The sequence below is a fragment of the Triticum dicoccoides genome, chromosome 5B (genome assembly GCF_002162155.2).
Source record: "Triticum dicoccoides isolate Atlit2015 ecotype Zavitan chromosome 5B, WEW_v2.0, whole genome shotgun sequence".
In the NCBI taxonomy this organism is placed as follows: Eukaryota; Viridiplantae; Streptophyta; class Magnoliopsida; order Poales; family Poaceae; genus Triticum; species Triticum dicoccoides.
In genome coordinates this window covers 320,143,148-320,158,005 of record NC_041389.1, presented here as the reverse complement: position 1 = coordinate 320,158,005, position 14,858 = coordinate 320,143,148, and the positions used below count along the sequence as shown (strand labels likewise).

Sequence of the window (14,858 nt, the reverse complement as noted above, 5' to 3'; positions counted from 1 at the left end):
TACGCTACTATTGTTGCATCACCCTTTCCTCTTCAAGGAAAACCAACACAAGCTCAAGACATAGCACTGGCGCGCCAAATGTCGGATGTTGGGTTCTGGCAGACCCTTAAGGTTCGAACTCTGGGGTGCGCGCGAAGATCCTCCCCTACCTATCCAGGTCTGATCGCCTCGCGAGAATCTGAGCTAAAATGATGAACAACACGAGGGACACAAGATTTATACTGGTTCGGGCCACCGCTGTGGTGTAATACCCTACTCCAGTGTGTGGCGTGGTGGATTGCCTCAGGGGCTGATGATGAACAGTACAGAGGAGAACCGCCTCACGAGAGGTGTTCTTGAGCTGGTGCGGTGAACTGCTTGGATGAGTTTGGTCGCCTATCGATCTAATGAGAACTCGATCCGATCCCCTCTACCGTGGTGGCTAGCCCTATTTATAGAGGCCCTGGTCCTCTTCCCAAATATTGAGCGGGAAGGGCGCCAACAACAGCCATTTTGAAGGGGAACATCTAGTACAAGTTATCCTGACTAAAGTTGGTCTTCGACTGCCAAAGGCGCTGGGGATGACGTTGTCTTGGGCTCCACGGTGACCTCCATCCTGCCGCTCTGCTGGTCTTGGTCTCGTTGCACTGAAATGGTAACCTTTGCCTGATGCCTCGGTACTCCACGTCTGTGCTTGCCCCCTTTGCACCAAAGAGGAAACAAGGACACTACGCAGGTCGGCGCCCGCCTGGTCTCGATCGTCACAGGTTGCATCACGAGTACCTCGCGAGGTACCCTTGCCTTGATCTCTCCGCCTCCTCACGAGCCTGCCCAGCGAGGCCGCTCCTGAGGAAGTCTTGTGTCGTCCGCCCCGTGAGGCTTGGCCCCTCGCGAGGGTCTTGAGTCTTGTGTTGATGAAGATGGGCCATACTGGGCCACTACTCGAGCCACGCCGCAGGCCACATGCAGGCAAGTCTGGGGACCCCCGTTCCCAGAACACCGACAAACCCCTATGCATAGATTACCCCAAAGTCACCTCGGGAATCCGCAAGTTGAGTGCCATAACGTATATCAAGTGAATCAAAATAATACCCCATTGTCACCACGAGTATTCATATGCAAGACATATATCATGTGTTCTCAGATATGAACATTCAATCTGATAAGACAAAACTTCAAAGGGTAAAGACTCAATTCATCACAACAAGTGTAGAGAGAGGGGAGAAACACCATATGATCTATCTATGTTAACAAAGCCCATGATACATCAAGATCGTGACATCTCAAGATCGCGCGAGAGAGAGATTGAACACATAGCTACTGGTACAAACCCTCAGCCCCGAGGGTGGACTACTCCGTCCTCACCGTGGTGGCCGCCGGGATGATAAATATTGCCACCGGTGATGATTCCTCCCTTCGGCAGGGTGCCAGAACGGGGTCCCGATTGGTTTTCAGTGGCTACAGAGGCTTGCGGCGGTGGAACTTTCGATTTAGGGTCTCCCCGAGGGTTTTCGGAATATTTGGGAATTTATAGGGCGAAGAAGGGGTACGGGAGGCCACCGAGGTGGGCACAACCCACCAGGGTGCATCTGGGGGCCCAGGCGCGCCCTGGTGGTTTGTGCCCCCCTCAGGGCCCCCCCAAGGTGCTGCTCTGGTCCAATGGTTCTCTTCTGATCCATAAAAAATCATCAAAAAGTTTCTGCACAAAAAACAACAACGTGGTACTTCTGCTGAAAACAACGTCAGTCCGGGTTAGTTCCATGCAAATCATACCAAAACCATATAAAATTATTGTAAACATGGCATGAATACTTCATAAATTATAGATACGTTGGAGACGTATTAGCAGGGGGCACCCAAAAGGCATAACATTGTCTTAGCCGTGTGCGGTGCCCCCTCCACCGTTTACTCCTACGATAGTATCATCGTAGTGCTTAGGCGAAGCCCTGCGCGGATCACATCATCAACACCGTCATTATGCCATCATGCTGACAAAACTCTCCCTCGACCCTCTGCTGGATCAAGAGTTCGAGGGACGTCATCGAGCTGAACGTGTGCTGAACTCGGAGGTGCCATACGTTTGGTGCTAGATCGGTTGGATCGTGAAGACGTTCGACTACATCAACCGCGTTAACATAATGCTTTCGCTTTTAGTCTACGAGGGTATGTGGACACACTCTTCCCTTCTCGTTTCTATGCATCTCCTAGATAGATCTTGCGTGATCGTAGGATTTTTTTTGAAATTGCATGCTACGTTCCCCAACAATATTGTCATGGATCATCCAACATGTTGAGCTTGCTTTTCCCTCTCATGCTAGCCAAATTCTTTGCACCAAGTAGAGATACTATCCAAACATCCCTAAACCCAGTTTTTCCATGATAATCCACCATACCTACCTATGGATTGAGTAAGATCCTTCAAATAATTTGTCATCCATGCAAGCAATAAAAATTGCTCTCTAAATATGTATTATCTATTAGTGTGAAGAAAATAAGCTTTATACGAACTTGTAATATGGAAGAAATAAAAGCGACAGACTGCATAATAAAGTTCTTTATCACAAGCGTCAATATAAAAGTGATGTTCTTTTACATTAAGATTTTGTGCATCCAACCATAAAAGCGCATGACAACCTCTGTTTCCCTCTGCGAAGGGCCTACCTTTTTCTTTTATCTTCTACCCTTATACAAGAGTCATGGTGATCTTCACCTTTCCTTTTTACACTTTTTCCTTTGGCAAGCATTATGTGTTGGAGAGATCCGGATATATACATCCACTCGGATGTAGGTTTTCATAAAGTATTATTGTTGTCATTACCCTTGAGGTAAAAGGTTGGGAGGCGAAAATATAAGCCCCTATCTTTCTCTATGTCCGATTGAAGCTTTGAACCCATAAGTATCGCGTGAGTGTTAGCATTTGTGAAAGACAAAATGATAGTTGAGTATGTGGACTCGCTGAAAAGCTCTTATATTGACTCTTTCCGATGTTATGATAAGTCACAATTGCTTCAATGACTGAGATCATAGTTTGTTAGTTTTCAATGAAGTTTCTGATCCATACTTTACTTTGTGAATGAATTGTTACTTTAACATAAGAAATTATATGACGATATATGTTGCTGTTCTAAAGATGATCATGATGCCCTCATGTCCGTATTTTATTTTATTAACACCTCTATCTCTAAACACGTGGACATATTTTTCGATATTGGCTTTCGCTTGAGGACAAGCTAGGTCTAAGCTTGGGGGAGTTGATACGCCCATTTTGCATCATGCTTTTATATTGATATTTATTGCATTATGGGCTGTTATTACACGTTATATCACAATATTTATGCCTATTCTCTCTTGTTTTATAAGGTTTACATGAAGAGGGAGAATGCCGGCAGCTGGAATTCTGGACTTGAAAAGGATCAATTATTAGAGATCTATTCTGCACAACTCCAAAAGTCCTGAAACTTAAAGGAGAATATTTTTGGAAAATATAAAAAATATTGGGCAAAGAAATCACCAGAGGGGGGCCACCTGCCATCCACAAGGATGGAGGGCGCACCCTACCCCCCTGGGCGCGCCCTCTGGTCTTGTGGGCCCCCTAGCAGGTCCCTGACGCCCATCTTCTGGTATATGGTGTGTTTTGACCTGGAAAAAAAATAGGAGGAAGCTTTCGGGATGAAGCGCCGCTGTCTTGAGGCGGAACCTGGGCAGAACCAATCTAGGGCTCTGGCGGAGTTGTTCTGCCAGGGAAACATCCCTCCGGGATGGGGAAATCATCGCCATCATCATCACCATCGATCCTCTCATCGAGAGGGGGTCAATCTCCATCAACATCTTCACCAGCACCATCTCCTCTCAAACCTGATCTTTGTCTCAAAAGATCAGATTGGTACCTGTGGGTTACCAGTAGTGTTGATTACTCCTTGTAGTTGATGCTAGTTGGTTTATTAGGTGGAAGATCATATGTTCAGATCCTTAATGATAATTAATACTCCTCTGATTATGAACATGAATATGCTTTGTGAGTAGTTACATTTGTTCCCGAGGACATAGGAGAAGTCTTGGTATAAGTAATCATGTGAATTTGGTATTCGTTTGATATTTTGATGAGATGTATGTTGTCTTTCCTCTAGTGGTGTTATGTGAACGTCGACTACATGACACTTCACCATTATTTGGGCCTAGGGGAAGGCATTGGGAAGTAATAAGTAGATGATGGGTTGCTAGAGTGATAGAAGCTTAAACCCTAGTTTGTGTGTTGCTTCGTAAGGGGCTGATTTGGATCCATATGTTTCATGCTATGGTTAGGTTTACCTTAATTCTTCTTTCATAGTTGCGGATGCTTGTGAGAGGGGTTAATCATAAGTGGGAGGCTTGTCCAACCCAAGCACCGGTCCAACCACATATCAAATTATCAAAGTACGAACGCGAATCATATGAGCATGATGAAAACTAATTTGACAATAATTTCCATGTGTCCTCGGGAGCACTTGCTTTATATAAGAGTTCATCCAGGCTTGTCCTTTGCTACAAAAAGGATTGGGCGACCTTGCTACACCGTAGTTACTTTTTGTTACTTGTTACCCGTTATGAATTATCTTATCACAAAACTATCTGTTACCGTTAATTTTAATGCTTGCAGAGAATACGTTGCTAAAAACCGCTTATCATTTCCTTCTGCTCCTCGTTGGGTTCAACACTCTTAATTATCAAAAGGACTACGATAGATCCCCTATACTTGTGGTTCATCAATCTCCGTCTCCGTCTCATCCGACTTCTTACGAGGCGGCATGTGGAGATCCACCCTGATTTGGAAATCTTCCAAGTCTCTTCTTGCCTTCGGCCCATCCTTGGTCTTATCCGACATGTTCATAACCGAGATAGTCATGCACCGTCGTTATCAGTGCGGCTCTCATATAGAAATAGTTGCCTTTGCTAGCGTCCCATGTCTTGAATGGTGTTTTCCATAACATGTCTAACTCCTATTTCAGTAGCCCCAGATACAGATTGATATTATTTCCCTGTTGTTTCGGCCCTTGAATCAGCATGCTCATGTGTATGTACTTTGACTTCATGCACAACCAGGGGGGGTTGTACATCCATACAAACACATGCCATGTGCTATGGTTGGTGTTCTAGTTGCCAAACGGATTCATGCCATCGGTACTCGCGCCAAGCACGATGTTCCTTGCATCATCTGTGAAGCACGTGTACGACGACCTCTTCTCCGTCGCCATTTCTTGCGCCCTCGTCTTTGGGTCCATCATCGTCGGTCATCTCTTTGTCTAGCCCCATGTTGTTATTGCCTGCCATGTGGACATCCTCATCATCATCTTCAGTTATCCACTGAGTATAGCCATCCATGAAACCATGCATGAGCAGGTGCGCCTTCAAACTGCCACAGTCAAAAAGGGGTCCAAGATTTTGCATTTTCTACACGAACATATGATCCCAGTCCGGTTATTTGAATACATGTCTTGCACCGCAGATCATAACCATCTTTCCACCACCCTTCCACTGACCTTCATGATTGCCTGCGCGATATAATAAGCAAAATAATGATTACCATGCATGCATATATATGCATATATCAAAGTCATACAAAAATTCACCATGACCTTCCCTAAAAATAGGACATACAGAGTTTGCTCGAAATTTGCCGAAAAGAAAATAAATCGACATTTCGGCAAAACATAAGCAACTCGTGTCACGCATGATCCGACAAATACACATAGGCGGCAACTCATGCCACACGCACATTCTCACCATCATAGCGCAAGCACAAATATTCCCATTCTTGCAAAGCACAACTTTATACTCACCTATCGTCTCGAGAGAGGGATCAAGCACACATGTACGGTAGATGGCCAATGCCGCTATCTAGGGATCGAAAGTAGTAGGATAAAGATGCATGGTATATCTAGTTGGAAGGAGATGCTATACCTAACTAGTGGAGAGGGAGGAAGAGCTAGCTAGTGGAGACAAAGGTATGAGTGGGGGAGAGAAGAAGGGAGAGACAAATAAAGTGAGGAAGAAGCTAGAGAGAAAGATAGGTCATTAATGGAGGAGATGGTGGATGTGGGCATTAATGGGGAGAGAAGACAGGTAGGAGAAGGAAGAACTAAGTGAGGGAGATAGAGGAGGGGGATGGGAAAGGGGGGAGGGTGGGAGAGAAAAGGTGGCTGCTACATGTAGCAGTAGCGCTGGAAGCATACCGGCGCTACTGCTAAGCTCCATAGCAGTAGCACGTGTCGGTGGCCTGGCGTTGCTGTTAATCGGGCCACAGACACACACTACTGCTATGGGATTAGTAGTAGAGCTGGTTTTCGCCGTCCGCTACTACTATGGGTAGCCCCGGTCGGTGGCGATGGGACCACTTAGCAGCAGCGCTGTTTAGTTTACCCGCGCTACTGCTACTTGTCTACCTGTAGTGCCGGTTGGCGCCCCGCACTACTCCTAAGTAGCAGTAGTGTTGCTACCTTAGCCAGCGATACTGCTAAGATTCTATCTATAAGCTTTCTCCTAGTAGTGATAGTAGAACCAACTTCACATCATTGTAAGAGAAGTACTCCCCCCATTCCCTTATACAAGGTCACAAACTCATATTACAGGTACCAAGATAAAACTTAATGATTGCTTTTCAAGTCAACTTTTTTTTTGTTAATCGGGATCATTAATACGCCATAAGCATGCAACGAATGAACGGGAAGGAAGTAGCTAAGTGTCATTATGACTACATGCATGTAAGTATTAAATAGTTGCTAGTACGAGAAACATCATTAATTTTTGCCTCGATTATTGTTGGTGGCCCTGTATTGATGCAAAATTATTTTGATAGTGGCCTTGTATAAGGGAATGAGGGAGTGTATTATTTCTTTTGAGAACGTATCCATCTTTGTACAATATATAAAGTTTAATTAATCTGATTTCATTGCTTAAATATGTATATTTAAATTCCATAAATAATACATCTCATTATACTGTTCGAACCTTTTGATCAAACTTTGAAGAATGACAACATTGTTACATTTGTTTCATTTGTTTGACAAGCTTTCTGAAGTATCATTTAAGTATGATAATTATACATTGTGCATCTGTGGTCTCTGTGAGCTCACAAACATCCTACTTTAGGCAAATTTCATTTTATCATTATCTCTTATTTTTCCTCTAATACACCTCATGAACCATTAGAGCTTGGCAATACTAATATTCCACAGCAACACGCGAGATATTATCTAGTTGTTTGAACGAACAAAGCAGGAAGCAGACTTATGTTTGGTTAGAAGCAAATTATTTTTACCATGGAACTAGTTTTATATTGGATGGAAACACTTGATAAAAATATATATAGGACCCAAATTTATGATATGTTAACAAATTCTTAGATGCAAGATTTTGTTACATGAAAGCAAAGTGCTTAGATGCATTTTTTTTGTTCCTTCCAAACAAGTTTGGTTGAGATAAAAGCAAATTATCTCGCTGGTGGAAGCAAAGTTTTGCTGCATTGGAAACAAAATAAAATGTTACATGGGATGCATTTTTCATCGAAGCAAATTCGCTTTGTACTAGAAGCATAAATAATGTTTAGGAAAAATCATTGAATAAAGTACCCCAAAAGAAGCTAGTATGAAAATAGAAGAGTTGAGATGGAAATAATGCTTCCGTCAAGATGCTTCCATTGCATAGAAATAATGCTTCACTCGATACAATTTTTTTCCATCATACGATCGGAAAACATGGTTCCATTCCATTCTCACAATAAAAGGATGCTTTCATAGATAAAGAATAATGCTTCCATGCCACCTTAGTATGTTGGGCTGCCCAAAAATGTATTTTTAGTAATAATTATTTTCTTGTATTTGTTTTTGATGAAAGCAAATCCCAACTTACCAGAAAAAATAGAAAAATAAAGAGCTCCTAAGAGATGATCCTAAATAATAATAATAATTCCAATCATATAACAAAGAACCATGCTGATGCATCTGTTACGTACTAGGAAGCAATCAAGGAAGCAAAGGGCCAAAGTCAGTGAAGGCAGCAGACGTATTTAGCGGAAGTTGTTATAGGAAGCAATTAATTGACAAACCAAGCTAACAAATCATGTGTGGGTCATACTAGCGGATTGGACGACTACTATGCGACTAATCCAATGGCCCGGATTAGTCTAATGGGAGACAAGGAACCAGTAGTCTGTCAATTCCATTGCGCACGTACAAACCGTTATTTTTTCAGTCAATTCCCAATCCTCACATAGTACTAGGGGCCCCCAGGAAGAGATCTTGGGGAGTTTGACCTCTTAATTCCCACCCCTTCCCTCCCCAATTCCCATATCCCTAAGCCAATCAAAGGGTTTTAATTCTCATGTACCTTAAACTCTCAATCCCATCTTTAACTCCCCCAACCAAACACGTTGAAAGACAAATCATTATACAAATCTAAATGTGCCATTTGAGGCGAAAATGCATATATTTTTACCTTAACAGTTACTTATCGTTTTGAGAACACAAGTTGTGCTACCAAGCTAATCATAAACAAATCAAAAAACAACATTAGTTAGCACTGCTACTCTTTACTTCTACCAATCTTTGCAGTCAACATGCATGCACCTTTAATTTATCCACGAGAACCTACAACCATCATCATGCCGCATAAACCACCTCTTGTTTCATGGGGTTTTATAATACTAGCTGCATAAATTTGGACGAGAAGAATAGATGCAAAAAAAGAAACTACATTGCACATGCTTGCACCCCATCTACTCGCGAGAATATATAGAATTGGAGCAAACAAAATAAGTGCAGACAAGAGATAGAACATCAATGGGGATCCCTAATGTCTTGACTAATATGTTGTCCTCCAGTTTGAGAAGTACCTACAAGGAAGGGCCAACATACAAAATCATGAGCCGCTCTAATTTATGACTCACACAACTTCATCTTCAACTTGTTAATGATGCGTGAACCTCAACGTACCATGTGGTACTGTTGGAGGCCATGATGACCTGGTGCACATGTGTTCTCATCAACGTTCCATCACGCGCAACGCCTTCTGGAACGCCTTTGGCATCGCATGACAGAAGGTAGGAAAACGTTAAGAGCAACCGAGGCAAAACAACAAACAAGTGGCGCCCCTCTTGTAAATATGTAACATTAATATCTTTTGTTAATTAAATGCAGTAGGAGCCTCTCCTGTCGTTTCCTCCTAAAAACAAAAGAATGGCGCAATTGAATGATGGTACCACACAATCCAACTCTTCCCGTCAGCGAACTCCTTAATCTGCCTGGCCCTATTCTTATTCAAAAGGTTGTGCAACCAGGACCGGTCACTCCTATAATTTTGTTGTCGAGACACGACTTATGTGATGCAGTAAAGCACATGAAGGAGATGACGCCATTGCATTGGTCTCCGGTTAACGATGTTAGGTCAGTTGAAGGGTAAGGTCCCATGCCAGCAGGATGGTGTCTGCGACAACACACGATCGAGAGGGTGGCAATGGCACCATGGTAGGGTGAAGGTGATGGCCGTGGCGATAGTGGCCGCATGCTGGGCGGTAGAGTCTCGACGATCGCGTGGGAGCAGGAGCGTGGCAGCTTCTGCGTGCAAGCGAGAGTTGTTGACGTAGCCATCTCATGGGATCGGGAGGAGAAAAGAAACGGAAGGAGGTAGGAGATATTTTCATTTTCCATACAAGAGGGTATCGGTCTGCCAAAACAAATCGATGGCGGGAGAGAGATTGCGCCATGGGAGGGGATGAAAACCGGCGGGGGGGGGGGGCATGAACCTACAATCCCAACTCCCCTTTTTCATCATATATAGTAGAAAAAATAAATAAATCATTCCACCAGTTTCAGCGAGGCGAGTGCAGAAAAGGTCGTTCCACCACCCGGCCCAGCCCAATCCCGTGCGGTGCCTTTACCTCGTTCTCCGGTTCTCCGTCCCATTCCGTCCACCGCGTCCAGACACAATCTTACCGGCGACGCCTCGCGACCTCCTCAGCTCCTCTCCCCCTTCGCCGCCGCTGCCACCACGGGGACCCGCTCTGATCCCGTCAGGTGAGATCCCTCGCTCCCATCTGTTCCGCTCCTTCTTCTCCCCGTTGTCAGATCTGCGGTCTGAGCCGGGTCGGCTCGCTCCCGTCGCCCTGGCCCGGCGCTTCCGCTCCACTGTCCCGGCCCGGGTGTCGGAAATTAGAATCTGTACGGCGGCCTTCCGTCGTCGATCAAGCTTTTTCTTGTGCATCCGTGGTTCCTCCGCCCAGATCTGCGCCATTTCTGTGGGGTTGCGCTGATCTCGCCCAGATTGGGACGGATCTGGGCATTCTGTCAGGGTAATTTGGATGCGGGGTGATTTTTTTAGACAAGCAGGATGTGGGATGATTGGGAGAGCCGATACGTTTGTGGCTTGTTGCTTGGATCGTTGTTTTGCCCTAGCCATGCGTCGTGGTTGTACCGCACTCTTTCGGTTTGCTTGGTCTCTCAGTCTAGAATACACGATTTTTTTCGTTATGCTCCCCCCCAACATGCTGTGCTTACTATATTGTATGTTTGTTAGAACGGCGATAATTTGAAAGCATCGAATGTAGATACTGTATCGGATATTATGGAGATTCTATAGTTTCATACGACTTGCTTTGGTCCACTAGCACAACCAACATAAGCTATATGTTCTGACCCTTGCTTGTAGATCTGTTGATGGGAAAAGAATGATTGCAGCCTTGGGAATGCTGCAAAGATTATGATTGTTTGCCCCTGAAACCATTTGTAGACAATAAATTGCATCTTTCTTTGTCATTTGGGGAAGGTATGTCTAGGACACATCTAGATGTGACATAAACTAAGCTGATGTCCACTCTGTTTGCGGTTTATTTTTTTTGTCCTATTTTTTTTGTTTCTTCTTGCTGCATTATATATTTGTGGGAGCTTAGATGTGGCATCCTTAAAAAACATCTAGATGTGAATTAGACAAACTGTTTGAGGAAAGTCAACAAATAATTTATTAGGAAAACAAATGTTTTTGCTGTTTGGGTTGTGTAAAGCATATGCTAATTGAAAGGTTTGACCTCTTAAATTTGTTGTGCTGTACGAGACTTTGATTTCTTTTCCTTCAGTGATCATGTCCAGCACGACAATGAATCCACATTTACTGATTGCGCAAGTTAAACCAGTCACGTGTTTCAGTGTGCTGCCTTTCTAAACTTTGACCTCTGATATCAATGAAATCTTTGCAGTCATATTAAATAGTGGTTGATTTCATGGAAGTGCCCCTGAAATTTTATGCGTCTTCCGTAATTCTCACTCTTGTATTAATATGTTGCTGTGAAACCAATGGTCGTATGTGTATTGGAGTTGTATGGATGTCTTGAAACTATGTCTATTTTGAAACTATGGTTGTAATAGGTTGACATATCTAAATCCTTGAAAGGGAGGAGATTTGGTTGATTCCTCGTTGAAACACCACTCTGCCATTCTCACTTGCTCTTGCCGTTGATCATGCGACATATTTTGTACTACAGGACACATCTGTGCATGTGCGTGCTCAGTTCTAGTGGTCACACTGTCCTAATCTTCTGTCTTGATTTGCAGTTGTAGAAGTAACTGATTAGCCTGATGGCTATGGTCGATGAGCCTCTCTATCCAATTGCCGTGCTGATAGATGAGCTTAAAAATGAAGATATTCAATTGCGCCTGAACTCCATCAGAAGACTTTCCACTATTGCACGGGCACTTGGAGAAGAAAGAACCAGGAAGGAACTGATTCCTTTCCTCAGCGAAAACAATGATGATGAAGATGAGGTGCTTCTTGCAATGGCTGAAGAATTGGGTGTGTTCATTCCTTATGTTGGGGGTGTAGAGCATGCTCATGTTTTGCTCCCACCATTGGAGACATTGTCTACGGTGGAGGAAACCTGTGTCCGAGACAAAGCAGTTGAGTCGTTGTGCCGTATTGGTGCACAGATGAAAGAAAATGACATTGTTGACTATTTCATTGCAGTAGTAAAGGTAATGCATTTATACAGCGAGACATTCAATTGATTGTTGTCAAATATTTGTGGCACTCCTTGACCTCATCATTATATTCCTTCTGTAATATATATGGTTGCATGATATTTCTACTGGCCTTTTAGGTAACTGCGTTTGCATTGTATTCTTCTGCATAGTGACTTGCTCCAACATATGGCTGTTCATTGGAAATACTGCTGTACTCTGTAAAGAAATATAAAACCGGAGTACTTAGATAAATGTAGCAATGCAGTTTTATTTTCTGTTGATATCTTTATGCCTGTTCGTTCAACCAGTCTTTACTCTTTTCAGAGGCTAGCGGCTGGTGAGTGGTTTACAGCTCGAGTATCATCCTGTGGTCTTTTCCATATAGCCTATCCAAGTGCCACCGATCCGTTGAAAACAGAACTGAGGACTATTTATGGCCAGTTATGCCAAGATGACATGCCTATGGTCAGAAGGGCAGCTGCATCAAATCTTGGGAAGTTTGCTGCCACTGTTGAACAGAGCCATTTGAAGACAGAAATCATGTCGATCTTTGATGATCTTACCCAAGATGGTACTTTCTTCTACATCTTTGACATACTGTTTAATGAAACAATTCTCTAGTTGAGGCAAATAGTTACCTGTTCAAAAAGTGGAATAGAACACGTGTATTGTAGTTTCTGATGTTGCCATCAAACAGTTATCGTGTTCTCTGAATGATTGTGTTTGTAATCATGCGGTCTCCTCATTAATCTGCTGTGGAGATCTTTTATTGATTTGTCAGTGATTGTGCTTACTAGCGTAGTCAGTGATTGTTACATGTAGCTTATCTCTAGCTTTGTTGCAGTTAATTTGACATATTTTTTCAAGTACCATTTAGTAGTTTATCTTTTTGTATGGTGGTAGCGCATGTTCCTAATTTTCAGATTCTGCTTTATTATTGTTAATTTATATAGGGTCTCAAGTAGTCCTGTATGGCAGTGTGGTGTAGGTTAGGTTCCTTGTGATTTGTTATGAATCCTTCAGGACTGAAACCAAAAGTATCCTGCTATATTTTATCTTCTTCATTCTGAATATGATATCAGTCTGCCTATGCTCCAAGATATCAAAATAAATTCTTAAAACTCTGAGACTATTCTTTTATACTTGAATGTACCAAAAGATCAATATATGTATGAGCCATAAAACTGGCTCCTGGAACTTTCTTGTCCAACATTTTGTACAATGGTAAATGAGTCGAGAACTTGAGACATTGATTACACGCTGTTATTGGCCTTCATTTGCAGATCAAGATTCAGTACGTTTATTGGCAGTTGAAGGCTGTGCCGCTCTTGGAAAATTGTTAGAACCCCAAGATTGTGTAGCCCATATCCTTCCAGTCATTGTTAATTTCTCCCAGGTACATTACTGATATAACTAATAGTCTTTGTATGGTATTGTTATATAACTTTGTGATTGCTACAGTTTCATGTTACCCAGAACTGCTTATTTGTTTAACTATGTTGTTAAGCTCATCATCATGGTTTTGCTGTACTAACACTTGTTCCATAACTCCTCTGTTAGGATAAATCTTGGCGTGTCCGTTATATGGTTGCAAACCAGTTGTATGAGCTCTGCGAGGCAGTTGGCCCTGAGCCTACAAGGTTAGTGACCTTCTTCATCAATTGTAACATACTTGAATTTTTAATATTTGTGAAGTGTATTTTGATTTCCACGGGCAAGTTGTTATATTACATGTAAATACATATATTTAATCTGATTGGTCGATTTCTTCATATATTTGGTAACAGAGCGGACCTGGTGCCTGCATATGTTCGCCTCCTCCGTGATAATGAGGCTGAAGTGCGGATAGCAGCTGCCGGAAAAGTTACTAAGTTCTGTAGGATATTAAGTCCACAGCTTGCAATTCAGCACATTCTGCCGTGCGTCAAGGTGCGGCCGGGGCAGTTACTGAAAATCATTTGTATTCTGCTGCTGTTATTGTCAATAGACTAACTCTTGCCAATTTCATCTGCAGGAATTGTCATCAGATTCGTCTCAGCATGTTCGCTCAGCTTTGGCTTCAGTCATCATGGGAATGGCCCCTGTCTTGGGGAAGGTGCGAGCAAATGATGCATCCATAATTCTTGAATTGCCTTTCAGTGTTGCAAACATGTTTACAGACAAATTAATGCGCTTTACATTTTAATGAATATCCATCTGGTGGCTCTAGACCTATGAATATATTTTGTGTATACCTGTTTCCATTATCATTGTACTCTTGTGACCTGCCGTATGAAAGTAGTATTCTTTGTTTATACTGAAATTCTATTTATTTCGTATATCTGTGTGATACTACTATAATTAGTTGCCAATAGTTTCTGCTCTTCATGCAATTACTATCAGCAATTCATCATCGTTGGAAACTGATCAGCTTCATCTTTGGCTTTCTGCAGGATGCTACCATTGAACAACTTCTTCCTATTTTTCTTTCTTTGCTGAAGGATGAATTTCCTGATGTTCGACTCAACATAATCAGCAAGCTTGATCAAGTTAATCAGGTCAGCACTATTTTTGTTTCTTGCTTCTCTTGCAATTAATAGCTGGTTCGTTTGTGAATCTTTGGTACGCTTCCAGCATGATATTCTTTGCTTTACCCCAGTGTAACTGAGATTGATCTTACCACTTTGTTTACCCCAAATACGAGGGACATGTGCAAACGTTGGCTACTATACAACTGAGATGACTCGGTGTTAGCCCACTTGCCCTAGGTCTTTATCTGCAACACCATGGGTCGCAACACTTGCACTTCCAAGTATAATAAATTTGCGATAAATACATATCATCTGGCGCCAAAATACGTTTCTGAGCGAAGGTCATACTACCATTTAAAGTCACTTCTACACCAATTCCCCCTTTCAC

At 42.8% G+C, this 14,858-nt stretch overlaps 1 protein-coding gene across 2 annotated transcripts in view; it reads left to right on the top strand.

Moving 5' to 3' along the window:
* Positions 1-9,866: 9,866 nt before the first annotated feature.
* LOC119308675 (serine/threonine-protein phosphatase 2A 65 kDa regulatory subunit A beta isoform) overlaps positions 9,867-14,858 on the top strand; it is a 7,449-nt gene continuing 2,457 nt past the window's right edge. Inside the window, exons 1-8 of one of the 2 annotated variants that reach the window (XM_037584806.1) lie at positions 9,867-10,025; positions 11,556-11,972; positions 12,285-12,531; positions 13,244-13,356; positions 13,521-13,600; positions 13,748-13,889; positions 13,975-14,055; positions 14,393-14,497. In XM_037584806.1, coding sequence (XP_037440703.1) covers positions 11,580-11,972; positions 12,285-12,531; positions 13,244-13,356; positions 13,521-13,600; positions 13,748-13,889; positions 13,975-14,055; positions 14,393-14,497 — 1,161 coding nt within the window. In that variant the 5' untranslated portion in view covers positions 9,867-10,025; positions 11,556-11,579. The remainder of the gene's footprint in view (positions 10,026-11,555; positions 11,973-12,284; positions 12,532-13,243; positions 13,357-13,520; positions 13,601-13,747; positions 13,890-13,974; positions 14,056-14,392; positions 14,498-14,858) is intronic. The other variant, XM_037584805.1, reaches the window with a different exon arrangement.